The sequence below is a fragment of the Rhipicephalus microplus genome, chromosome 6 (genome assembly GCF_043290135.1).
Source record: "Rhipicephalus microplus isolate Deutch F79 chromosome 6, USDA_Rmic, whole genome shotgun sequence".
In the NCBI taxonomy this organism is placed as follows: domain Eukaryota; kingdom Metazoa; phylum Arthropoda; class Arachnida; order Ixodida; family Ixodidae; genus Rhipicephalus; species Rhipicephalus microplus.
Genome location: NC_134705.1, coordinates 78,058,626 through 78,086,588, shown reverse-complemented (window position 1 = coordinate 78,086,588; position 27,963 = coordinate 78,058,626). Strand labels below are relative to the sequence as shown.

The window sequence follows — 27,963 nt, the reverse complement described above, 5'->3', positions numbered from 1 at the left end:
ACTTGTTCCCCAAAGTGGATGCAGGGAAAGGGCCTAGGAGGTCAAGACCAAGTCGGAAGAAGGGATCAAAGGGAACGTCAAGTGGTTGGAGGAACCCGGCAGGACTCATAGAAGGTTTTTTGCGGCGTTGACACTGATCGCATGAGGCGACGTAGCTGCGGACCGAGCGATAAAGACTGGGCCAGTAAAATCGACGCTGTACGCGGTCATACGTCCGAGACAGTCCGAGGTGACCGGCAGTGGGAGCGTCATGAAGCTGGCCGATCACGCTCGCACGTAGGTGGGAAGGTACCACAAGGAGCAGTTCGTGTCCATCAGGGCGGACGTTGCAACGGTACAATGTGTCATCCTTAAGCACGAACAATCGAGTAGAAGGATCGGGTGCCGCAGAATGAAGCTTCTCGATGATGTTACGCAAGGCAGGATCTCGGCGCTGTTCCTCACGGATGTTGCTTAAAGCGGAGAGAGACAGCACACATGGCGATTCATCGAACGCTTCAGGTGGGTCCACTGGATTCCGAGATAAGCAGTCAGCGTCATGGTGTAAACGGCCAGATTTGTAGGACACCGAGTAGTTATACTCTTGAAGCCGTAGTGCCCATCGACCAAGGCGCCCAGTGGGGTCCTTCAAGGACGAGAGCCAGCAAAGTGCGTGGTGATCGGTTATGACAGTGAAATGTCGACCATGTAAATAAGGCCGAAATTTTGCTACTGCCCAAACGAGAGCAAGGCATTCCCTTTCGGTGATGGAGTAGTTCCTTTCCGCCTGCGAGAGGAGACGGCTGGCATAGGCGATAACGCGGGCGCAGCCGCTTTGATGCTGAACCAAAACAGCACCGATTCCGTAACCGCTGGCATCTGTGTGTACTTCGGTAGGGGCAGAAACGTCGAAATGGGCCAGAACAGGTGGTTTTGTTAGCGATTCAATAAGTGTAGAGAACGCCGTAGCCTGCGCAGCGCCCCATGTGAATGAGACATCTTTTCTCAATAAGTCTGTGAGAGGACGGGCGACTTCCGCAAAGTTGTTCACAAAACGTCGAAAGTACGAGCACAGACCGAGAAAGCTGCGTACTTCTTTAGTGCAGGTCGGAACAGGGAAGTTACGCACGGCTCGCACTTTATCGGGATCAGGACGTACACCAGAGGAGTCGACAAGGTGGCCCAACATTGTTAGTTGCTGGCGTCCGAAGTGACACTTTGACGAGTTCAGTTGGAGACCGGCATTGCGAAATACGGCCAGTATTGAGGAAACGCGGTCGAGGTGGGTTTCAAAGGTCGGGGAAAAGACGATAACGTCGTCAAGGTAGCATAGACAAATTGACCATTTGAACCCACGCAAAAGAGAGTCCATCATCCGCTCGAAGGTGGCTGGAGCGTTGCATAATCCGAAGGGCATGACCTTAAATTGGTAAAGACCATCGGGGGTGACAAAAGCGGTCTTCTCGCGGTCCATGTCATCGACAGCAATTTGCCAGTAACCTGCTCTTAGATCAATAGAAGAAAAATACTTAGCGCCGTGAAGACAATCTAGGGCGTCGTCTATGCGCGGTAGCGGGTAGACGTCTTTTTTAGTGATCTTGTTCAGATGTCGGTAGTCAACACAGAATCGCCAAGTGTTGTCCTTCTTTTTGACAAGAACAACAGGGGAAGCCCATGGACTACATGATGGTTCAATTATGTCTTTGGCGAGCATGTTGTCGACTTCTGCTTGAATTATGTGACGCTCGGTCGAAGATACGCGGTATGGCCGTCGATGGACAGGGGAGGCATCGCCGGTGTCAATGCGGTGCTTTACCGCACTGGTTTGACCTAGTGGACGATCACAAAAGTCAAATACGTCCCAGTATGACTCAAGAACGCGAAGGAGTTCGTCAGCTTGATGCGGCAAAAGGTCTGACGCGATCATTTTTTTAACATCAGGAGACGGGCTTCCTTGCGAAGATCGAGCATGTGTGAAGCTGGAGTGTCGAGCCTCGTTCGAAGACAGAGCTGATATGACGCATTCTTCAGAAGGAGTCAGCATGGCGAGGGCGATTCCGCGCGGAAGCACTTGCGGACACAGAGCAAAGTTGAGCACAGGAATGCAGGCGTGGTTTGCACGTAACTGAATAACAGTGTGTGGTAAGGTAACACTGTGGGTCAAGAGAAGGGATGTGATGGGCGCGAGCACATAGTCACCATCGGATACAAGTGGCGAGGGCGTAACGGTGATGCAGGTCACGGTTTGCGGTAACAAACGGACATGTTCAGCAGAGCACATACGGGCTTGCGGTCGACTGGGCGGATCAATCGGACACGGTAGGTCAAGTTGCACAGTACCGGCTGAACAGTCGATGAGAGCGGAATGAGTGGACAAAAAGTCAAGACCGAGGATCACATCATTGGTGCAGTGAGAAAGAACAGTGAAGAGAACTGAAGTTTGACGGCCGGCAATAGTAACGCGTGCAGTACAGACGCCAATAACAGCAGCCGTACTACCATCAGCAACGCGAACGCTGCGTGAAGGGGCTGGAGTAAGTACTTTCTTTAAGCGGTCTCGAATGTGCAGGCTCATCACAGAAATATGGGCGCCAGTGTCTACTAAGGCTTTAACAGATAAACCGTCCACTTCAACGTCGATCAAGTTCTGATTGGTCGGGAGCGTCAACAGAGGAATTGGAGAGCAAGTCGTATCAGCAGCGTCACCTCCAGGAGCTGCAGCCGTTAGTTTTCCGAAGAAAACCGCCGGGCAGAGGACGGGGACGGGGAACGAGGTGGTGGTGGAGATCGGGAAAATCTACGTCGAGGTGAAGGTGAGCGACTGTACTGGGCAGTGGTCGTAGTGGTCGGGTCGTAATTAGCTGAGCCCTCACGCCGTGGTGGTTCCTGGTCATAGAGGTGGGCCGGTGAATGGGGGTTGGAGAAGTTTGGGTTTGCCCGATACGGTGAGGTCCACGTGCTTCGGCAATGACGGGAAATGTGTCCCACTCGTTCACATCGGAAGCAAATCGGCCTGTCATCAGGCGTTCTCCACGCATTTGGGTCACGATTACGTGGAGCAGGGCGGCGATACTGCTGTGGGTGGCTCGGGGTAGACGAACTGACAGCGCCGGGACGGTGCACAGAACAGACTGTGTGAACACCCGCGTTGGCTAGTTCCTGGCGAACAACGGTCTGTATTAGCGATATGGTCGGCTGAGGATCACTCGGTGCCAGTGCTCTCAAGGGGGCGGGTGATATGGCTTCGATTTCACGGCGTACAATTCTCGTGATGTCACTGGAGTGTGAATTGGGCAGGGTCGGTACATGGAGATCCGCACATGTTGACGTCGCAGCAGTGTTGGGAAGGCGCGTAAAGTGGTAAGCAATGCGACGGCTTTTAGCCTCTTGAAACTGTTGGCACTCCAAGATAACATCTTGCACGGTGGAACAGCCTTTGCACACAATGAGGTTAAATGCATCGTCTGCGATGCCCTTGAGCACGTGCGCTACCTTGTCGGCTTCAGCCATGGTTCGGTCAACTTTACGGCAAAGGGTCAGCACATCTTGAATATACGCCAGGTAGGACTCCGTGGACGTCTGAACACGTGTGCCAAGTTCTTTCCTAGCGGCCTGCTTGCAGCCGGCAGATTGACCAAACAACTCGCGTAATTTGGTCTTGCATACGTCCCAGCTTGTGATACCGTCCACATTGTTATTAAACCACGCCTTGGCCGTTCCTTGTAAATAAAAGATGATGTTTGCCAGCATTAAGGTTGGGTCCCACCTGTGATTTGTGCTGAAGAGTTCGTAGAGTTTAAGCCACTCATCCACGTCCTCGCCGTCCGTTCCCGAAAAGTTGCCGGGATCGCGGGGTGGAGCGGCCACGAGATAAACAGGAGAGGTCGGCGCCATTGATGCAGTGGGCGTAGCAGTTGAGGAAGCGTCGCTGCCGGTGGACATGTTGGGAGCAGAGACTAGGCGTCCGCTGCGTAACTCCGTCGTGCGTTGTACCCAGCACCTTCCACCAAAATGTTGCGTGAAGGCACAAGGGAAACTAGGCGTTTTAAAATATATTTACACAGCGCCAACGCGCAAGCCAAGATGGCGAACAAGAGAGAGCGCGCGCACACACAAGTCACCTCGTCTTCCTCAGCGCCTATCTCACTGTTTAAGTGGGGCATTGTCTCGTAACAATATAATAAAAGATGACTGATCGTTTCGTCTTCATTACAGTAAATGCACAGAGGGGAATTCAATATACATGATCCATGCAAGTAAAAATTAAGAGAGGTAACATGGCAATGAAATTTTGTGATGAGAACTTCCATCGTCCTTGAATTACACAGTTCACTACGCGAGGGAAATAACAAGTGGTTGTACCCCAGAAAAGCCGTCAGTGTGGGGTCTGGTTAATTTTGCCTGATTTTAAGTGTGTGACATCGCTCCACCATAATGAGTACTGCATGAGGGAAAATCGAAATGATGGGTGTCGAAAGCGATGCCTTCGCAAGAGAATCAGCTATTTCGTTTAACAACAAACTTTTGTGTCCTGGTTCCCAGAATAAATGAATACTTTGGAGATGACAGGGAGCCAATGATTTAAAAAGTTTCAGTATGGGTTAGCAACCGGATGCGGAGAGAGAAGAGCACACTGATAATGAATGAGTTATGACTGCTACGACTGGAATGGAAGTATTTACTTTTCGCAAAGCTAACATTATTGCCATAAATTCAGCCAGAAAGACAGGAAGAAAATCTGGTAAGCGAAGTGAAAATGACTAATCAAGTACAGGGCAATATATTCCAACGCCTGATTTTTCATCTGATTGAGATGCGTTCGTTGCAATAAAGACATTAGTTAGCAGAGTACCCTAATGTTTCTGCAATAAACCATTTAAAGTGTCTGTAGAGAATAGCTTAGTCTGAAGCAGGAAGCAATCATGGCAAACCATTTCGGGAGAAATTTGTTGCTTAGTAAAAGGAAATAGATCACGAACTTGTGCATTTAGAGGCTCAAGTAACGATTGAACAAATACTGTTTGTCGTTTGTGAAATCTGGGCCAATGCACGGAGAAGAATAGGTCAGGATTGGAAATAAAAATAATTTGTTCAGGGTTAAAAGGTGCTTCATATAGTCGTAAAAAGGTCTGCACAGTAAGAATGTTAACGCGACATAATAGGGTTGTTATTCGTGCTTCAAGGTATAACACTGCATTTGCAGTATAATTTGGAAGTCCTAAGCAGAGCCGTAAAGCCTCTCTTTCCAGCCCCGCCGCAGTGGTCTAGTGGCTAAGGTACTCGGCTGCTGACCCACAGGTTGCGGGATCAAATCCCGGCTGCAGCGGCTGCATTTCCGATGGAGGTGGAAATGTTGTAGGCCCATGTGCTTAGATTTGAAGGCACGTTAAAGAACCCCAGGTGGTCGAAATTTCCGGAGCTCTCCACTAGGGTACCTCTCATAACCATATGGTGGTTTTGGGACGATAAACGCTACATATCAATCAATCAATCAATCAATCAATCAATCAAAGCCTCTCTTTCCAATAGAACGAGCGGCCGAAGCTTGTAGGCTGGCGCAGCAGAAAAAAGAACGCAACCAAACTCTAACACAGGCCAGACATACATTTCATATATAATCAAAAATGCCTTCCTTCTCATACCTGATCTACAATTGCTCAACCTGCGCAATACGTCCATCGCGCGTTCTGCTTTTGTCGCGATGTATTTAATGTGAGGGCGCCAATTAAGATATTCAATATACATAACTCCAAGATAGTTCAATAATTGCACTTGCGGGATATCTTGAAGCTTGTAAATAATAGATATGTGTACAGGATCTCGGACACGAAAAATGAGAATAGCACATTTACTGTTATTCAGGTTCAACATCAATCCATCCAGCCAATGACCTATTTCATTTAGATAGGCTTGCAAGATAGTGTAAAGACAGTGGAACTCGTGTGCCATAGCAAAGAATGCAATGTGAATGGCATAAACGTGGGTTTTCACATCTGGCTGAACGGGGATGGTACTAAGCAATATGTTGAATAATACAGGGAAAAGTAGTGATCCCTGAGGTACACCACGATTTTGCTTGTGCTTACAGGAAAAGAAACCGCTTCATAACAATAGAATTTTCTTCTACTTAAAAATTCCGTCACCCATGCTACATTATAAGGCGGGAACCCGACTCCATAACTGTTTATTCAGGATAAAGTACTCTACGCTATCGTATGCTTTACATATGTCTAACGTTATTAAAGCCGCTTACTGCTTTTTGTGGCGGGCAATATGAATACGGCTTTCCAGATCTACGTGTGCATGTCATGGAATATCCAGATCTAAAGCCAATTTGGGAAGTACTCAACAGTAGTTTCTAATTATTAAACAAAATTATACGACCATAAAGTACCCTTTCAATAGGTTTTACTACATTAGATGTTAATGCTATCGGTCGTATGTTGTCCAAATTATAGTCTGTCCCCTGTTTCTTAAGCAATGGTATAATTTTCGCAATCTTTCATTCAGAAGGAGAACATGCTTTTCTAAGGGAATAATTGACGAGACCTACAAGATCGTTCGGGTATTCCCTGTGTAGTATTTTTAGCATTGTATTTGTTATTACATCGTGCCTGGTGCTATATTTGGCAATCTTTCCACAGCCTGGTTTTATTCAGAAGTCAATATTTCTGTGTAGTCATAGATAGTTGTTGTTTAAGTCAAATTAGGAAGAGACATTGAGAACCTGTTTTCTAATCGTTCATGTAATTGATTTACTGATTCCTGTAGTTCTTGTGAGGTGTGAACAACTGAGTCAACGTTTCCTGGTATAGGGGTCTTCTTCCTACTACGAAGGAAATTGATTATTGCACGTTTGTTATTCGAGTTAGACAGGTACTCGAAGTGTTCTTGGTCATATTGCTCTTTCGCTCGCGCTACAGTGCGTTGAAATGTTGCAGCAATGAACTGATAATCCTTCCAATTTTTCGCACTCTGATAACATATGTCTTTTCCATGGAGCTTTTCTTCTTCTATAGTCTCGTGTGCACTCATTATTCCACCATCTAGTAGGTTGGGCACTTTTGGTTGACACTGAAGCAATTACAAATTCTGAAGTCTTCTTAGAGATTTTTAAAGTGCAATAGACATTTCTGCCGAGATCCTCATTGTGACCGCTGGACACTGCCCTAATATTTAAATGCAAGCAGTCTTTAAACTTTTTGTAATTGAGCAATGTTTTCTGTGTCGTTTGAATAGATTTCAGAGCACATGAGATTTCAATGTATATAGGAAAATGGTCACTGTTTGAAGAGAAGTCAATTGCTTTCCAAGACTTTCTAATACCAATCGTGTCCATCCGCGATTAAATGTAGGCTGTCTTTCATTTAGGCAAGTATGATTTTTATTAATCATCCAATCCCACAGAAGAGTACCGGAAGGGTCTGTCCGAAATTTCCAGGAAACATGATGTGAGTTGAAATCACCAGCCAGAAGAAAATCATTTTTGCAATTAGCTAAGGCATTCTCTAATGTTGAGTATTATGCAAACCTGTAGGAAAATATACGTTTATAAGTGAAAAAGGGTGGTGCCCTGGCAGACTGAGGTCTATTGCCAAATTTTCAGTCTGGGGACATAAGTTGAAAAGCTATGCTCGCTGTGCGGCAAAATTTATCCGAGAATAGTTTAATAAGACCACGTCCTAGTGATGAACAGTCTAGCCAAAATGCTGTAAAACTGTTTACATGATAATTCTTAGCGGGGTTAAGCCAGGTTTCTTGTAATAACAATATATCTGGATATGATTGAATAATTAAGAAATAACTCAGTAGAAAAAGAGATCAAAGACCTACAATTCCACTGTACTACTTTGCAGGTATCTATGTTGACGAGCGAAACACTTCAGCAATGGCTGCTTCTAAAATACTCTCTTTGATTAGTGCACTGACATTTTCGTTGCCCTTTTTTGGTTTTGAGTTTGGGCAAGAATATTTTACAGAAGATCCAGTGCGCTTCTGACACCTGAAATCTTGGCATACGTCCACTTCACTCTGATCCTCCGCGTGGGTCGATGTGGAAGGTACAGGCAAAACTTGTGTTTTTTCCTCTCGGGATTGCTGCGGTGGGGCTAAATTCGGCATCTCCGCCACTCCACAAGGTGCCGACTTGGCTATCGGTACTGCTACTGCAGAGACCAGCTGTGTCATCTGTGAGCAAGACACTTGAGAGCTGCACTCACTTACGCTCGTAACTATGTGTTCCAGTGCTTTCGACATCGCCTTTTCTACTGCAGCTTCGATGACATTCAGAATCTTCGTCTCACTTAGTTGTTCGTGCCTCGAAGTCACTCCGGCATATCCAAAGGCCCTATCCTTAAAAACTGTTATTGCTTCTCGCCGCGAGCAACGACGCCTATCCATGATTTCTAGTAGTTGTGTTACTTTGGACCTTGCGGTGCAGTTCAGGTAATGGGCCGCATGATTTCCTGCACAGAGGCAGCACTTTTCGGTTATGGCGTTACACTCCTTCGATGGATGGGCTCACCTTCGGGTTGTTGAGCCTAATAAATCCACCACTCGAGGGAACCAGCGCCACAGGGATGCGGCCAACACCACTGCGGAAAAATATTTCAATGGCAAGTCATCATTAGGCAAGGACGCTGACCAAGGGCTGTGCCCTTGGCCAGGAGACAAATTAGACGTTAGCACTAATTCAATTGCTTTAGCAAGTAATATGAAACGTCAGGTAATTTCAACAGGTCAAATTTACCCAAGGCTCAGCCAAACCACCGTTCGAAAGAACCCGAAGGGACCAGCTACCGCAGTAACATTCGACCACCAATGGCCGAAAGACAGTTCACCTAGTTCCTGGCGTAAATCTTGGTGGGCAAAACACGATGTCGTCCTCCCGAACGCTGATGTTCGATGATGATGATGATTCCCCAGCCATGGCTCATACCCACTCAGAGGGATCATCCAAGAATCAGAGAGTCAATTCAGTAAGATTTTTTTATTCAATATCAAAACCACTCACCAGAGGAAAAAAAGAAAGAAAAAAGAAAAGACACCTAAGCCCCAAGAAGAGGGCCGTCGCCTATGAACAAAAAGGGTCTAACGATTCGAGTCAGGTCTGAGCTTCGAGACACGCTATCCGCGCTTAGTGAAAGCATCAATAAGCTCAGGGAGAATTTCGACCAACTGCAGATCACCCTGGCCGCGCAAAACGACCGAGTATCCAAGGTAGAGTCATTTCTCAAACGCGTAGTGAAACCCGCTATGACCTCAACCGCCGTCGTACAACCCAAGCCCGTCGCTACGGGCCCCATCGTCCACGCTATTCTCAGCCAATCTGAGGGCAGCACCAGCCCACAAAAGCACCAAGATGGCCAGCCAAGTGAGACGTTTCTCATTTTGCAATGGAACTGCAGAGGCTTCCCTAGTAAAAAGGCGTCCTTGCAGCAGTACATTCGATGCTCTAGCAAAAAAGCTCTCGTCATTCTGCTTCAAAAAACATAACCCCAAACGTCACACTGACTGGTTACAAGCTCGTCTCGCGTTATTGTGATGGCCGGGGCGTCTGCACCTTAGTCAGTAACAAGCTCACACACATCTCTCACGACTTAAAAATGGCCACCAGCAGCGCCGAATATGACATGACCGAGCTTCTGCCGCGCAGCTCAGACCGAAGCAGCATCTTTTTTCTCAACGTGTACAGTAGCCCTAAAGACCGATGGCAGCGCTGCAGGGCCCTCATAAAGAAGGCCGTCAACTGGGCGGGTTCCGACCCCCTGGTTGTGGCAGGCGACTTTAATGCTCCGCACCACACTTGGGGCTACTCGTACAATACCAGCAAGGGCGCGGAACTGTGGCAGAACGCGACGGACATGGACCTGACTCTAATCACCGACAAGGCATTTCCAACTTGGTTGGGCACCTCATCCTGCAGAGACTCCACTCCCGACTTGACCTTCGTCAAGAATCTCCCCGATGTACAGTGGCCCAACTCAAACATTGACTTAGGTAGCGACCATTACGTCCTGGTGACGCAGTTCTTAGTGGTCCGAAAGAGGGCACGAGAGTTTTTTTGGACAAACTGGGACCAGTTTCGCAAAGTCCGCAACGACCGACCCCTACCTGCAACCAGGCCAAGCCTACAGCAGTGGATTAGCCAGCTCAGAGAGGACGTCATAAGTACCACGAAGAATATTAGTACTGACCTTCCGGTTGAAAAAAATGGACAGCTGCCTTGCCCACCTGCTCGAGGTCAAGCAGTCACTTCTCGCTTGCTGGAAAGGCAAGCGCCTAAATCGCAGGTTGTGCAAGAAAATCTCCGACCTAAACAAGACCATCGAGGAGCACTGTCGCGTCCTCTCCAAGCCGCAGTGGGACGAGGTGTGCAACTCGGTAGATGGCCAGATGCGTAATGGCAAGACATGGAACCTGCTCAAGCACCTGCTCAGGGAGACTAACACCAAAACTAACTAGCGGAACGTACTAGCGCGAGCCATGCACGAAGCCAAGCAGTCCTCTTCAGAAAAGGAGGTTTTGAAGCAGCTGGTGCAAAAGTACCTCCCTGTCGACTCGAACCCCGCAACAACGTACCTCAAGTACTCAGGACCCGCCAACACTGAACTGGACGCCGAGATATGCCACGAAGAGGTTCGGCAGATGCTCCGCGGGCTCAATGGAAGGTCTGCCGCGGGCCCCGACGGCGTAACTAATAAGACCCTGCGTAATCTGGACGACTGGTCAATCGACTACCTCACCGAGGTCTTCAACGAGGCATGGAAGAGAGGCGAGGTCCCCGACCCGTGGAAGGTCGCACGCACTGTGCTCATTCCCAAGCCGGGGAGGTCACCTAACTTGGACAACCTGCGCCCCATTTCGCTCACATCCCGCGTGGGAAAGGTAGCCGAGCATGTGGTCGTCAATAGATTGACTCGGTACCTGGAAGACAATGGGCTCTACCCGCACACCATGATTGGTTTTCGAGCCAAGCTTTCGACGCAAGACGCTATGAAGCTGCTCAAGCACCAAGTCATCGACTGCAACACTCGAGACATGCGGGCCATTCACGGCCTCGACTTAGAGAAAGCCTTCGACAATGTTACTCACTCAATCATGTTGCGGTCGATTGCTGAGCTCGGCCTTGGAGTCAGATTGTACGAATATGTCAAATTGTTCTTCACTCGTAGGAGAGCCACCTTCAGTGTGGGAGGCCTTGTCTCCGAGGAGATCGAGCTGGGATCACGCGGCACGCCACAAGGGTCAGTGATATCGCCCACCCTGTTCAACCTTGTCATGGTCGGGTTGTCCAAGAGGCTCTCATGTATCGAAGGCGTTACCCAACAATTTACGCGGACGATATCACCATTTGGTGCACAGGTGGCAGCGACGGGCAAGTCGAGCGCTCCCTGCAGGAGGCCATAGACACAACGGAAGATTATCTCCGTCCCACAGGCCTGAGGTGGTCCCCAAGCAAGTACAAGCTCCTCCTCTACCAACCCACTAGGCGAGGGCCCAAGCCCAAAAACTGGCAGCCGATCTCGAAGAGTGATATCAAGCTCTACACCGGAGATTGCAGCGCAATACCCAGAGTCGACTCCATTTGGGTCCTCGGCATGACCATCGAGTCCAATGCTTCTAACGGCAAGACTATACTCAAGCTCGCCGCCAAGACGGATAACGTGGTTTGGCTGGTTTGGTGGGTGGCCAACCGCTACCAAGGCCTCAAGGAAGACAACCTAATCCGCCTGGTCAATGCCTTTGTGCTATGCCACTTTTCATATGTCACGGCCATGCACAATTGGCAGCGTGCCGAGCGTGACAAGATCAACGTCTTGCTCAGAAAGATTACCAAGCGGGCCCTCGGTGTCCCGTTCAGGACGCGCACCGAGCGCCTGCTCCAGCTCGGACTACACAATACGTTAGAGGAGATTGCCGAAGCGCAGGAGCGGGCCCAGCTCGCGCACCTTTCGAGCTCCCAGACCGGCAGACATATACTCCGAGAGCTCGGTCACTCTCCGGCTTAAATGGACGGGAAGATGAGATAGGTGCCCCGTGAGATTCGCGACCTCATAACCGTGGCACCGATACCGAGGATTGTCCATCCCGAGCACAATCGTGGTAGACGACGGGCTAGAGCTGTCACTCTTCTCAAGCAAATTCACAGTGAGGAGCACGGCGTCAGTTTTGTCGATGCGGCAGCGTACCGTGGGAGCCGCGTCTTCTCCGCAGTCGTCATCGACTCCAAACAGCAAATCACCAACTGCGAATCGGTTCACACTGGCGATCCGACGATTGCCGAGCAAGTGGCCATCACACTGGCCATCCTGGAAGGTGAAAGGGAGGTCATCTATAGTGACTCAAGATCAGCTATTCGCACTTTCGAGCGCGGTGTAATCTCCAACAAAGCCCTGCGCGTGCTCCAGAGTGGTAGGAGTGACGACATCAAGCACCACGTACTGATTTGGTTTCCTGCACATGTTGGACAGGTCCAAGGCGCTCCCCCCAACCTAAACGAGTCTGCCCACGAGGCCGCGCGCGCGCTAACCGACCGCGTGGGTTCCGGGCAACGATTCGGGGCCAATGGGGTTGCGGACAACAGGGACGCGCCTGCCACGTACAATGAAATAACAAAACATTTTTACCTCGCGCGGAGACTATATCCACTTCCTCATTCAAATCCCAATAGGCCACAGGCACTTACGCTCAGACTACTGCAGACCGACACGTACCCTAACCTGAGATCCCTTCACGCTATTTATCCTGACGTGTTCCCCAATGACGCTTACCCCGCATGTGGGGATGTATCCACGCTGGCGCACATGCTCTGGGAGTGAAAGGCAATGTACACTAACCCCAACACTACATCGACCAGGTGGGAGGCGGCCCTGCGCAGCTCCCTCCTGGCCGACCAACTTTGGGCCGTTCAGCAGGCCCGCGGAGCGGCCGATAGGCTTGGCCTAACGGTCCCGACGTGGGAGTCACCCGCGGCGCGCTGACGCGCGTCTTGCAGGACCTCAATAAAGTTCCGCAACCAACCAACCTAAGCAGAATGAAAGGAGTGCAATAGTTGTTTGTCACTAGTTCAGATCATGCAATCATTCATTACCTTGAATAGAAATCAGCATGGTTAAACAAGGCTCCTGGGTATGTTGGAATAATTTTGCAGTAATAATAACCACGCAATCAAAAGCCTAATTACTTTACTTTCATTAATGTACTTGCAAAATGCATAGAAAACGTTCTCGTGGCTGAAGCCTATATCGGAAGCACCGAAGGAAAGTGTATTTTCCATTGTGAAGTTCAGTCCCAGGCTTGCGAATAAGAGGACTAAGAGTGTTTTCCTGAGCAATTTGTTTCGGCAAAATGATAAAAAATAGTGCTGTATTGTTTCTGATTCTGAACCAAAGTTACATATTGAGGATATCGCCAGACAAGCCCTATGCGAATAGAAAATTAACGGGGGGACACGACATCGAAATCTGGATATTATGGTTTCTAACTGTCTTGTAGGACACCAATGAATTTTTCATGGAAATCTTATGTGAGTAAATTCTGGTTTTGACATTATTTCTTCCATAGCGTCTGCACGAAGCGCAAGCTTTTGGTATCTTGTCGCAGTTATAGTGGCCACTTCGGGAAGGAGTGATAGTACTGGCCCTTCCAATGCTGCTCGTTCCAGAGAGTTGGTGATTTGATTTACTTCTAAGCCGCAATGGCCAGGTACCCATACTAATTTCAGTAGCTGCAGCTGAGGAAGAACTAGCATAAGGAGCGTCTTTCAGGCCATCGATTTTGTTGACGCCGTAATCGACATACGTACTGATAAGGAATCCGGCCAGGCCAACGCTTCTTCTTCTCTCGAGTTTCTGGCTCCGTCTGGAGGTGTAGGTATAGATCCTAAACTTGTGGCTCACACCCATCCTGGGGGATCAGCCAAAAGTTGGACAGCTTAACAAAAAAGCGAATCTATATACTTAAATTCTGTCAAAAAGGAAAATAGCAGAAAAAATAGATTTTGTAATTTATTCTTGAGTAGAAATATAATTGATTTATTTCCTACTGAATGAACAATAGATGATTGATATCAAAGAAAAATTTTCTATAGACTACATTAGTTAACTGAGAGCCTTTTGGTATTGAGGCTATTAAGTAAATTTCTTGGACTGTGCAATGAAATTTTGCACAGCCGCGCACACTTTCCCGTTGCTGTGCCCTATGGTATGTGCACCTAGGGATAGTAAATTTGACGTTGTCAAAGCTAAGCCAAGGATTCGTAACGGTAGTTCTAGTGATACCTTTCTTAATGTTGAAAACTATCTACAAGAGATTAAAAAGTGCTCCACAGTTTTCTCTTCACCACAAAAAGAACGAAGTGGGGAGGGGTCAAGCCTGCTCTAAACAAAGAAAAATTTAATGGAGGATTACGACAGCGTAATTGAGTGATTAAAACTTCAAGGCATTGGTTATGACATGAGAAAGTTTTCAAGGGTGTAATTAGATGGTTGCAATCAAGAGAATTTTCAAAATTGGTGTAAAGAATTCTCGCATCATCATTTGCCTACAAAATCTAGAAGCTACTATAACGGCTGTTGTAGGGGTAATATTGATAGCTGGTTCATCTAAGGCCGATTTCACTAGTGGATCAGCTGTTTCATTTAGAGTTATGCCTCTATGCCCCGGCACACATACAAATCGCACCTGGGTTAAGTGATTTGTTACTAGGGAGTTGAATTCGCCTAATGCTTTTGAATCACTGGTGCCGTGAGTGCACTGGAGACCGACAAGGAGTCTGTTAATAATATGGCCAAATTCATTGATGTTGGCAGTTTTCAAAGAGCCAATACTAAAGCTGAAAATTCCGCAATAAATATAAATGTGAAATCTGGAATTCGGAAGAAAAAGGGCCAGTATAGAACAGGGCAGAATATATTGATGCCACTCTTTTCATCTCGCAGTTAAGCGTCCATCGCAATGATGACATGTGCTTACATTCCCAACAGGTAGTCGTGTAAAGTAGCTCTTAACAAATTACTCGGCAGGTGTTCAGCACTATTAGAGAAAATGTCATCAAAGTTTATTCGGAGAGAACTTGTCGAGCTATAAATTAGGAGAACCTTCCTAATTTGCGCGGACAGTGGGTCGAGAAGAGACTGTACAAAGTTTACTTGAGGTGTGTGAAATCTAGGCCAATGACAATCACGAAAAAAAAAACCAGGCTGCACAACGAAAACTGTTTGTTTACGTCTCAAAGGAGATTCAAATGCCCTTAGGAACGTTTGTACAGTCAATATTCTTAATCTGATGAGGAGTGAGGAAATTCTAGCTTTTATGTATGAAATGTTATTTGCTACAAATTCGCGTAGCCCTAAGCACATGCGCAGTGCCTGCTCCTCCTGAAAAAGAAGAGAACGTAGCTCATAGGCAGGTGCCCCGGAGTATGAGACACATCCAAAATCCAGAACGGGCCTGACAGACATATGGTATATTGATAATACCATACCTTTGCACATTCCTGATCTCCTGTTGCTCATCCGTCGTAATCTGCCGACTGCCCGAAAACCCTTTTCAGCAATATATTTAATGTGCGTTCGCCATGCTAGAGAGCTATCCTATATCACTCCTAGATGTTTGGTGATTTAGACTTATATAATGGTATCGGTTTTGTATGAGAAAGATATGTGAGCCGGGTCTTTTATCAGTAATACTATTAATGCACACTTGTACATATTTATAGAGATATGAATAACGTCGAGCCAGTGCTATATTTCAGATAAGTACATTTGGAAGCATTGCTAGAGCTTGTGAATATCATGAGCTGACGAAAAGAATGCGATATCATCATCATATACATATGTTTCAACATTCTAATTGCATGGGATCGAGCCTATTAAAATATTGAAAAGTTCCGGTGACAGATCAGCGCCCTGCGGTACTCCTTTGTTCTGTTTTTATGTGCTTGACAAAACACCATCTTGCGAACAATAAAATGTTCTATTTACAAAAAATTCCGTTATCCACGCTTCTAAATATTCCGGCAAATTGATTTCTCTCAAACGACTCACTAGTATACTACGCTCGACACTATCATACGCTTTTGTGATGTCCATGGTAACTAGAGCCGCGTACTGCCCTTGACGCTGCGCCAGATGTATGCGACTCTCTAGGTGAGTGTGCGCTTGCCATATGGGACATCCCTTCCTGTTCCAACTTGCATGAGCGAAGAACCTTTCTTACCGAGAAATTTCATTATGCGAACGTGCACTCCTCTCTCTATTATTTTGACAAAATTGGACGTTAGTGCAATTGGCCTTTATTGTCTAAAACGTAACCTTCATCTGGTTGTTTAGAACAGGTATGACTTTAACAATTTTTCATTCAGATTGATCCACGCTTTTCTTATCAAATAAATCATTACGTTAAGTACATGTGCCTGTGACTCATTGAATAAAATTTTCAGCATTGCTGAAGTAACTTCATCCGGGCCTGCAGCCGCCATCGGAAGTTTTCTCATAACCTCTGCCACTTCCTCTATTGATATTTTGGTAAAACTGTCGCTTGACCGCAAGGTTACTGAAGGGGGATAAACATTAGTCGAAAATCGCTTTTCTAAACCTTGAGCTATGTTTTTCAAAGATTGCTTCAATTTCTGAGGCATTAAAGTATAGATTCAGGATTTACAGCTTGGCGAATTAGTTTCTTATGTCTCAGAAAACGAAATAGAGCTCTTTTGTTATTTGATTTCGAAAAAAATTTAAAATGCTTCTCATCTCAAATTTGCTTTAGCCACCGTACGTTTAAAAGTACCTGCAATGAGTTTATAATCAGACCAGTTTATTGGACACTGATTGTGTAATAGCTTCTTCCAGGCTAGCTTCTTCCAGGCAGCATGATCACCCACGTCCTAAGGTTTCTTGCGGGAAAATCATGGGGTGCATCAGTACGAGCCATGCTTCAACTGTATGCTGCACTTTTTCTTGGTTTCATGCGCTACAGCCTACCTGTGCTTGGCAAGGCCCGCATAACAAACGTACACGTCCTCCAGTCATTACAAGCTCAAGCACTGAGAATATGCCTCGGGCTGCCGAGATGCGCATCCTCAGCAGCGACTGTTGCAATCGATCATGGACACCCTATTACAACCCACATTCGTGTCGATGCTTTAAGAACGCACATAAGACATGCCACCCGGATTCAATCGCATCACCTCGGCTCCCTTCCAACTTCCAGGCCACGCTCTGCGTTCTGCTCTATTATTGCCCCACATCGCACGGTGATTCCCACGAACTTCACGCACGCAGCAAGACCGTCGTTACCATTGTGGTATCTACATCCACTGGAAGCCCTGATAACCATCCCCGGAATGCAAAAGAAGAAAGATTTGTCAAATTTGGCCCTAAAACAAACAACATTTCTGTTTCTGCATGAGAAACACAGTAGACGCATTCACATTTACACGGATGGGTTGGTAACTTCAACAAGTTCAACAGGCGCAGTGGTAATTCCGGAGAAATCCATCAGAATAAGGTTCAGGACCTCGCAACTGACATCATCCAGGGCAGCAGAACTCGCCGCCATTCGTGCCGCTCTGGAGTTCCTAGTTGAAGAAAAGCAAAAGACATGGTCAATATTCTCCGACTCCAAAGCAGCTCTCCAGAGCATTGCCTCGCTATATCGTTATGGACCAAACGAACAGCTAATTGCTGAAATACGACTGCTTCATCACCGGGCTATAGAGAAACAACATGACATAGCGTATCAATGGATACCAGGCAACTGCAGCATTGATGGAAACGACCGTGCAGATGAAGCAGCCTGAACTGCTCATTATGATGCCCCTCGTGTAGCTATACCATTATCAAGAACGGACGCCGCTGCAAGGCTTCGATCACTTGCACGAGAACTGACACTCGCTCAGTGGAACTCACCGGCATTCACCAACGTCCGTCTTCATAATTTGGACACACACCTACAGCTCCGTCTTCCATCAGGAATAACCAGAGCAGAGGAGACACTTTTGTGCCATCTGTGGATTGGGGTGGCCTTTACGAATGCTTATTCGTTTCGAATCGGAATGGCCAGCAGCCCGACGTGTGACAACTGTGGCTGCGCAGAGACTTTCTCCCATCTTTTCTGCGACTATCCTCACTTCAGCGTGCCAAGAAAAGAACTGTCGAAAGCTTTAGATAGAATAGACAATCGCCAATTGTCGGAAGAAAGGGTATTAGGACACTGACCGAGACCGTCCTCTGCACGCAAGGCATTGAGAGCGTTGTTGCGCTTTCTGCGGGCAAGTAGTCTTAGAGACATATTGTAAACAGCGTCGTGGATCGTCTGATGACCTTCTCTCTCCTTTTTTAACGTCTCTTTTCTCTCATCCTTCATCCCTCTTACCCCCTTTTCCAGTACAGGGTAGCCAGCCAGTGTGAGAACTGGCTAACCTCCCTGTCCTTCCTCATTTATTATTCCTCTTCCTCCTCCTCCTCCCCCTGCTCCTCCTCCTCCTCCTCCAGGCAGCTTTTCTACGCCTCAAATCCCGAGTACAGTTAACGTTCCACCATCGCGACACAAGTTTTTGTTCAACTGATTGAACCTCAATTTCTGCTTTGCTACGTGACTCCTGTATAACTAAACGAATGCTCAATGCTTTTTGCTTTACCGTTGCTTCAGACAAAGACTGCATGAAGCCTTTCAAAAATATTTCAAAAATTTATTTTATGCACGTAAGTCTGCTAGAAGGAACAGGTATTAGTGGGCATACATTGTGAAATGTAACTGGAATGTGATTGCCATTAGTCGCAGTGTCAACAGTCGACCATGATGTCTACTTTGTCATCTTGTCTACTACATAACTTCTCCGGGATCAGACCTTGGCCTGATCCCCAAAACAGTTAAGGCTAAAGATGAATGAGGATGACATCCCTCTGATAAAAATGGGGATATCTGAGTTATGACAAGTGAGACCATTACCCTGAGACCAGTCCCGTGATCGAGTACCTCACGAGTCTGTCCTTGAGCCCAAAGTTATGTGATGGGAGTTGAAGTCTCCCGCCAATAGGATAATAATACCGCTATTAGAAATCCCACTATCCAACGAGTTTGTGCCAAGAACACCCGACAGATAATATATATTTGCTATATGAAACGTTCTACATGAAGGAAGACTAAAAAATTTGTAAAATTTTGTACTTCGGTGAAAGAAGCTGAAGTGTTATTTTCGCCTTGTGGCTAAATCTGGTAGAGACGAAAGTAAGTAACCCGCCCTCTCTTGACAATCGATTTAAACGAAATGAACTATAACTTTTTAAATAAAAATACTGATCCAGAACTAACCAAGTCTCTTGCATCAATGCTATATCTGTTTTTATCCATCAATTATACAAGAAAAGTCTGTGGAAACTGTGAAAATATAACGACAATTGCACTGTGAGGCTTTTATCGCCTCAATGGTGGGACATACCAGCAGTCGAAACAACCTTCTCTAGTATTCTGGCCTTTAAGACCTTGCTAGGTTGGGCCCTTTTTTTGCTTTTGTCTGTGACGATATGGAAGAAGGGTTTAGGGGGATCAGCTACGTATGTGGGCATGCGAAATTATTTCAACATCAGTTTTGACACTCAGATCTATAGTAGGGAGGTGACCATATCTCTCTGTAGGTTTATTAACCATGCGAGTGTCTTCTGGGAGCACCCTATCATCTCTCCTGTTGCACCCTGCCTCCTGCTGAGATGTCAGCGTAGAACTTGTCTGAGGAGAAGCTGCTGAGTTATTCATCAGCTGAGTTTACTGAGCATTCATTATCTCTGTGACATTCTGCGAGTTTAATAAATAACCTGTCCACTGCTTTTGATACTGCCGTTTCTACTGCGGCCTAAATTGTTTGGGCAAAGCTAGAATCTGCCATTGCATTTTGTCAAATGGCGATCCCAGCATACCCTTGAATTCTTTCCTTGATAACTGCTATCGCTTCTCTCCTTGACCATCGTCGTCTGCGCAGTACTTCCAACAGTTCCTTTCTTGAAAGAGAGCGGGACAACTGGAATAATCTGCATAATGAGCACCCTCACAGAGGCAGTACTTCTCAGCTTGAATCTTGCAATCAGTGTGTGAGTGACGTTCACCACAAATACAACACCATATTCCAGATTTACACCCACCAGCAAAACGGCCAAAACCCCAACAATTTTGGCATTGCAGGGGTCGCGGTGCTAATGGTTCCAGCCAAGTGGCCAAGATTTTATTTCAGATGGGCGCGATGTTCCGGCGAAAGTTGCGATGACTGACTTGGTGGCTACATTCACCTTGTCTACTACTCAATTGCACCGGTATATAGCTATAACGCCGGTCAAGGAGAGTTTCTTAAGCGTCTCACATGGGCTTAGTTGTGAGTCATTTCCACGCACAATGCCTTTGGTTCATGCAAGATTGGGTGGGATATATGCACTCACCGGGATAGAGGCAAATGATGAGCATTTCAGAAGATCTTCTACACAATCTCTGTCTGGTGATCGGCACACGATACCTCCGCAGCCAAGCTGTCGTACCTCTGTGATGCTTTCGTACTCAGAGGATATTGCCTGAAGCTGCTCCTGAAGTACCTTAGGGTTGCTCAACAATTTTTTTTACACCTCTTTGAAATAAGCTCTCAACGTATGCGTTTTGCAACTAAGTACGGCTTCTGTCTCACTGACAAGATTCTACGGAGGTTCTGGGACTTGCAGAGCATCAGCATTATGCATCTGTCTGATCTGTCAACGTGGCTGGTTCTTTTCTTCTTTTTCAAGTGCCACGTGAGCATGTGCAGCGAGGCAACGCTGAAGATGGATGCACGTGCTTGTGTGTTTTGCGGCCATTCGTTGTCTTCTTAAAGGCGTCGGGAAACCCCATCACAATGGGCTTGACAAGCCGAGCTTGTAAAGGTTGCTTGATTTTGTTAGTTTACTGATCTCTGAGGATCATTGTGTTATGTGTCACAGGAATAAATGCATGGGCACACTCTTGCTGATTCCATGTAGAAATACTGATGTACATTTAAGACACCAATTATGCATTTATTACAGACTATACCAGTCTGCAAGTTCAACCCTCATAAAAAGATACTAGTAATAGAAATTTCGGGTCTATTCGCCACGTTTATAGCTAATTCTACGAATTTTCCATCCATTAAAGCTTTTTAACATGCTAATTTGTCCAGCATAAATACACGAAACCAGTGAAAGTACCATTCGCTTCCAATGATTGGCCCCGCCGCGGTGTTCTAGTGGCTAAGGTACTCGGCTGCTGATCCGCAGGTCGTGGGATCGAATCCCGACTGCGGCGGCTGCATTTCCGATAGAGGCGGAAATGTTGTAGGCCCAATGGCTCAGATTTGGGTGCATGTTAAAGAACCCCAGGTGGTCGAAATTTCCGGAGCTCTCCACTACAGCGTTTCTCATAATCATTTGGTGGTTTCGGGACGTTAAACCCCACATATCAATCAACTTCCAGTGATTTAGTTAAAAAGCAAGCTGTGTAGACAATAGGACTGGCATTCCATGTATAATAATGGCTTCCTATTGTGTTAGACAATGAGCTAGAAAACTTCGATCACATATCAATAAACCTTATTATCTTATCACCCTTCACGACTTCGTGAATACCTCAACAATGCAGTTTCCTGGCGAAAAATTTGCTGAGAGATAAGGGGTTTCCACTTCCTTCAAAGGCTTATCAGTGCTCTTATAAAAGCGTCACTGCTTACAAAAGGGGACACGCCATTGTTCTAGCAGCAATAGCGACATGAAGGTTTACGCTTTTCTGCTATTCCTTGGCACTGCACTAGGTATGTGTTTGAAAACTTTTCGTAGAAAGTGCATGCTTGCTAGTAAGAGAAATGTCGTTGCGTTACAAGCCATTTATTAACCAACCCTAATTTTCGGTAAATGCAGCTGGTGATATTTCTCATGACACGGTAATACAGCAGGTCATGTTGTATATTATATGGCATTCCAATGAAATTTGGTGGTGAATTGTAAAATCTAGCTTGCCATAGATGTTTATTCGAACTACGTATTGTTTAGCATGCCCGTAGTGTTAGTGAAGCAGGATGAATTCCTGCTCCTCGATACCAATGCCGCGAATCAAACCAAATCACGAAGATGGAAATTTACTGCTTGATGTGGATAGGTGACACGTTGGAGGGGTTGTAATCTCGATTATAGTTCCCGTCTATAGATTTATTATGTGGCACCTTGCGGCCAATGGAAGTCAACGAGAGGGTTTGATTGAAAACTGCCTTCAAAACGCGAGATTTTCTATTTAAACTTAAGGTATATATTTTACCGAGATACCTTGTTAAAAAGGTCATGTGAACTTTTTCAGATTCGTGGGGGACGCCTTTTATTGTATGCCGTATTTTCTTTAAGGCGACAATATAAGGAAGCTTTCTCGCGCGTATCATTGCGTTACACGTTGAGAGTGAAAAATAATTACTTGCTCTTGAACTATCGACCGGCATATATGTTCCACTAGCGTGCTATGTGAGAACATTAGGCATATTTATGATACGCATGAAATGTACCAGTACAAGTGATATGGGATTCGTAGTGCAATCAGATGTTACAAATCTGTCAGCTTGCCCTCGAAGTCGTGGTGAAGGCAAACATTAAGAAATGATCCACTGTGCTGCTTCTAAATCAGCCTGCCAGTATATACATGGTAGCCAACACTACTCAAATATGTGTCGAAGACAGGATGAATGAGGCAATCGCTTTTTTTCTCGTTCTTGCTATCCTCAGTCGTCATCACACCACTTCAGAGTGTTGGGGCCTTCTCTGGAAAGACCAAAGACTTGGTTTCTGGTAAGCACCTATTTGTGCACTTTCGTAAGCCGGAATTCATTGTTTTTTAAAGTACATTTCAGCTAGTGCCTCATTAGAAAAACTGTTTAATTCGGCACTCGTGCAATATGCCTAGGTTCCTGTAATAATGTTACCTTTAAAGGCATATTGTTACATTTTTCTGGCACGTCTGTGAGCTCAACCACTGATAAGGTCGCGTGCGCTCTGCTGACCAAAGCTAATTTCAAACCATCCGGTAACGTGACGGCTCATGAGGAACAGTTTAGAGTCCATACGTCAGTTCGTCCACCAGCGATCGACACTACACAATAGAAAACCAACACATTCTTCTTCAACCAGGTTGTGTGCATTGGCTCTACACAGTTAGCGAAGCTGTAAGAATCCGCGCTATGACAGACAAGAGGAACACGTACAGTAGAAAACGCAGGTTGGTCGTACCACCACAGACACACAACTTAGTTTCGTCGTCCGCAGGTGTTTCTACAACTTCTGACGGCATCTGGCCCGTCACAAAGACTTTCCCCATGTGACAGTCTACAGGGGCACCACATTCTGGCAATAAGTCCGTGCTCGGATTGATGTCAGGTGTAGACCGAGGAATAATCGCAAGCTCTCTCGTTACGCTTAGGCCACCCAAAAATACTTCAGCGCTACACACACTAATAGGACGCAACGGCTCTCCACTGACTCTACAGAACATGGTAGCTTCATCCCAGGTAATAACAACTTTCCGCCATAACATGCCTTTAAAGAAATCACTCTTCACGAAATATGTTGCGCGTGTGTGCACTAAGGCCATCACAGGCACATAATAAAAAAACAGGCTATCGGTTTGTAAACATACACACAGAAGGTATTTCTGTTAGTACACTCTAAAAATATCGAGTTAAAAGGGTGTCTTTTTGTCCCACAATAATAATCGTCATCAGACTTGCGTTCGCTTCCTTTCCTGAAAACTCAGCGCTGGCCACTTTTCTATCGAGAATGTATTGTAACCCTCAAAATGGGCATGTCGATCGTAACCGGAATGTACCGGGCGCGGGGCGATAGAGCAAAGATGCATCGAATTATAGATGGCGATTATTGTTGTGGGACGAAAAGACACTTTTTTTACGCGCTCTTTTTTAGAGTGTAGCCCGTTTCCAACTACTTCACCCCCATCGGCCGCGCTGGCTAGCTTTCAGGTGGCGAAGAGGGCGCTTTGCGATGCAGCGGCGAGGAAGAATGAGCAATAAGTCTCGGTGGAGGTGTGAAACTTCTGTCGGATGCCGGGGAGTGGTTGCGAAAGTTACTGGACCAACAGTTTTCACTAGGTGGTATGGGGGTCAGCAGCAGGTCCCCATGAGGCTGTTTGGAAGGTTGTGAAAAGTGGGAGGGCTGGTAAAACCGAACAGTCACTTGACGGTTACAAGACCACGACATGTGTCCTGAAACATCGCAGAAATACCGCACCGGCAGAGATCGAAACGTCGGTTCCTCGTCGATCAATCTAGCGTAATCATTTGTTTTTGTATAGCGAGCATGCAGGTCAGATACGTTATTACGAGACGTCGGGTATCAAGGAAGCATGCGCTGAGGGCGTCGGTCATACCGTGATGCGGGAAATTGGGTTGTCATCCTTAACTGTGGGGCTGGGCTGTACTTCACAGTTGCTTCACTCCAAGTTGGTTGCCATGTAGTCATAGGAGGCACTGCCATAGCATCACGTGACAGACGCAACTCAGGATGATCAGCTGTCGAACACGAGATTTCTCGGTGGAATATTTTCTCGCGAACAATCTGTCAAACGGCAGAAAAAAGGTCGAGGCAATGATTCGTGTCCACACTGACAACAGTTGTGACGTTAGCCAGCCGACCCAACTTAGGCGCAATTCGACGCATCTTGAGCACTTCAAACTTTCGGCAATGCCGCATGATGTCGGGCACAGAACTAATTCTTTTTTCCAATTCTCAAACTGTACACATCCTCAGCAATTTCTTTGAGCAGGTGATCGACTTTGTCCTCTTCCGACATGGTAGCGCAGACTACCTTGCTTAGCCCTAACACTTCTCTACAAGTGGTACACGTTTCCCCTGGTAGCTGTGCCCATTGGGACGATGTTTGCTCAGTCAGATTATTTTTCGCAACCGAATCGCCGAATTACGCCCTGACCTCTCCAACCGAAAGGTCCCACGTCGTGAGTGTGTCCTCGTGGTTCTCGTACCATACCAGTGCGGTGTCGGTCAGCGAAAACAACGCGTTGGTTAGCTGAGCGGCTGTATCCCAACCATGGGACTTGCTCACTCTTTTGTACTTGGTGAGCCTGGCGCCGATATCTTCTCCGAATTCTCCTCCGAAGGGCGTTGGCACTTGATAGTACGTAAGCGGAGAAGGGGGTGCTGTCCTGAGATCGTCTGCTTCGTCGGGCATGTCGAAGGCACTCACGGCAAATGGTGGGAGGCTGGCAAGTCGACGGCTTCTTCGAAGCTGCAGCATACTCGATCCACAGCTGAGGCGCTTATCCCACACCTCCACCACTCTGTTACGCTTGAAGGAGGCCGTCAAATGTTGAAAGGGCCGTTTATTAGGTCTATTATAGGGTTCATTAGTATTAGGTTTATTATTGCCTTCATTCATGTGTGCAACAATATTTTCACGATATTTGGACAGACACTAGCCTTAATGCTACGTAATACAAAGAAAGACGAGAAGGGCTCGAGAAAGGCAGTTTTTATTAGAATGTAACGCGTATGAATCAGTAAAGAAGCAACGAGCTTCTCATCAATGCTTGCCGGCGCTGTTAATAGACGATCTATCGCATTATTATTCAATTTATCACTAATCTAGTAATCGATTACTTTTTGTGCTCCCCACTCCAGCAAAACGACAATTGAACACACCATGTTTAGTGTTCAGCAATAAAACTCATCTTTTTTTCTCTTTCATAACTCATTCATATCACCCAGTGGACTAGCATTGCAGCATCAATGGCCACCTTTAAGACTTACGATGATTATCGAAATCATATTTGACATAGCTAGAGATAAAAACAGATTTACAATTCCTATAACAATGTGCAGGCGTGTATGCGTGCGCAAGAGGTTCATTGAATACATATGTTTTATTGAAGGTCATTGTGGTGCATCTCAGTGATATACAGCAACATTTCCTACAGAAGCTATGCGACGAATTTGTTCAGGAATATTTTGAATATTCGCTCACTTTTACTAAGAGCCCTTTCACTTTATTCTAAATGAATAAACACATTAGTTATTTATTTACCGAGTGATCTCTGCAATCTACAATGCTTCATAAACGAATGCCAACCATAGCACGATAAAATAAATGCGTTGTTTTTTTAGTTCAACGTGGCGGATGCAACATTCTGTGTGTCTGTCTGGAAAATAAAATGTAACAATGAATGATTGGCAAATGAAAATAATGCTTATAATAAATGTCCCTAATGTGAAGCAAAAATGACAGAAAAATCTTTTATTGAGAGGGCAGCTGGAATAGGTGTTCGACTTGAGAGCAGCGAAGGTAAAAGCATTGTTCTGGAATTGTCACCAAGGCGAATTCATTCTGTGCGGAACATTACAATATCCACAAATAGAGTTTAGCACTAAATTGGATGATTGCCTATAAAGGCAGTACAGTTTTCGGTACTTTGCCAATACATGATACATGATAACTGCATGCAACTAAAATATTTTCGTGTAAGTAAGAAAATTGCATCCTTAGAGGCACAAAGAAGACGCCTTCGCGATGGGCATAGCATGCCAGATGTGCTAAGTGATCTACAAATTGCCATTTTTCGAATGCTCTTAACCTTCGATGATGTTCCTAGTGAATGCTTTTTCTTTATTTATTTATTGTTTCGGTGCGAACGTGCAAAGACACCTGAATGCACTGCCATTGAACCCTAAGAGTTTTACTATGTTCGATAAGAAAGCGCTGTTTATAGTAATATATTCCGTATTCAGCACCGCTGGTATCATGATTTGCGTATTGTAGAGTACCATGGGTTCTTTATATCATTTGTTCAGACGAACCCTCCCCCCCCCTTCCACTTTCGCCCTACAATGCGTCTATGGAACGTCAGGCGCGAGAGTAAGTAATATAAGCAGGACTAAACAGAAGGAAACTATGGCTTTTGCTAAGAAAATGGTGGGCTCATGGGGAACTGTTAACATGAGGTGTGAGAACGTAGGATGTAGGCTACAATAAGTAGTGTTAAGGTGTAGCTGTTCTGAGCAAAGCGCTTGTCTGATGTAAGTATTATATTGCTGATGCCTGTTGCCTCTCCTGCAGGACCTCGGCCATTCGAAAAACCTATTTGCCTCAGGCCACCATACAGTGGCCCTTGTAGAGCTCACTTCACTCGCTTCTACTACGACGCTGCGACCAACTCTTGCCGAGAGTTTGTGTATGGAGGATGCAAGAGCAATGGAAATAACTTTGAGTCTCACAATGACTGCATGGCTGCTTGCGCACTTCAACGCCAGTGAAGCCGGGGCCACGCTTGCTATGTGTGAACAGCTCGCTTTCATTCAATAAGATAAAGAAATTGGCCTGTGCAAAAGGTCAAGGTGATGCTCTACGAGAAGAATATTACGAAGCCGCTAATCAAACAAGAACATGCCGCAATAAACTGGGTTCTATGTCGACTTCTACAAATGTATCGCAACTTTTTAGATGAACTGTTATCAGAACAGATAAATCTCTTCTACTACATGACTACGTGCCGCAGCTTTGCTTGGACATCTCAATAAAATTTATTTCACAAATAACCGTCGATGTTCTTAGTCTACGAATTAAGCCGGATAATTAAATCTATACTCTCACCGTGTGAACCTGTTTTGTTGAAACTGCAGTAGATAATAACTAATATAGGCAATTTTATGCCTAAAAACCACGACGATAAAACTTTGAGAGTAGCCGTACTAGAGGGCTCTAGAAACATTAACTATCTAGTGTTCTTTACCATGACTTTATTGCACAGCACAATTAGGACCTCTAATATTTCGCTTACATTGAAATGTGACCACCGTTGCCTGTATATACTGCATGACTTTCGGGTGGGCAGCCGAGCACCGTAACCGATACTGTACCGCGGCTAACATGAACTTCCGTAGGGTGTCTTTCACAAATACAGCCCTTCACAAAGCAGCAACCAGCCTA

At 46.0% G+C, this 27,963-nt stretch overlaps 1 protein-coding gene across 5 annotated transcripts in view; it reads left to right on the top strand.

Moving 5' to 3' along the window:
- Positions 1-27,572, top strand: part of LOC119167581 (actinia tenebrosa protease inhibitors) — a 139,442-nt gene extending 111,870 nt beyond the window's left edge. For all 5 annotated transcript variants that reach the window (XM_075866092.1, XM_075866093.1, XM_075866091.1 and 2 more), the window contains 2 exons: positions 22,740-22,802; positions 27,094-27,572. In XM_075866092.1, coding sequence (XP_075722207.1) covers positions 22,740-22,802; positions 27,094-27,339 — 309 coding nt within the window. In that variant the 3' untranslated portion in view covers positions 27,340-27,572. The remainder of the gene's footprint in view (positions 1-22,739; positions 22,803-27,093) is intronic.
- Positions 27,573-27,963: the final 391 nt, after the last annotated feature.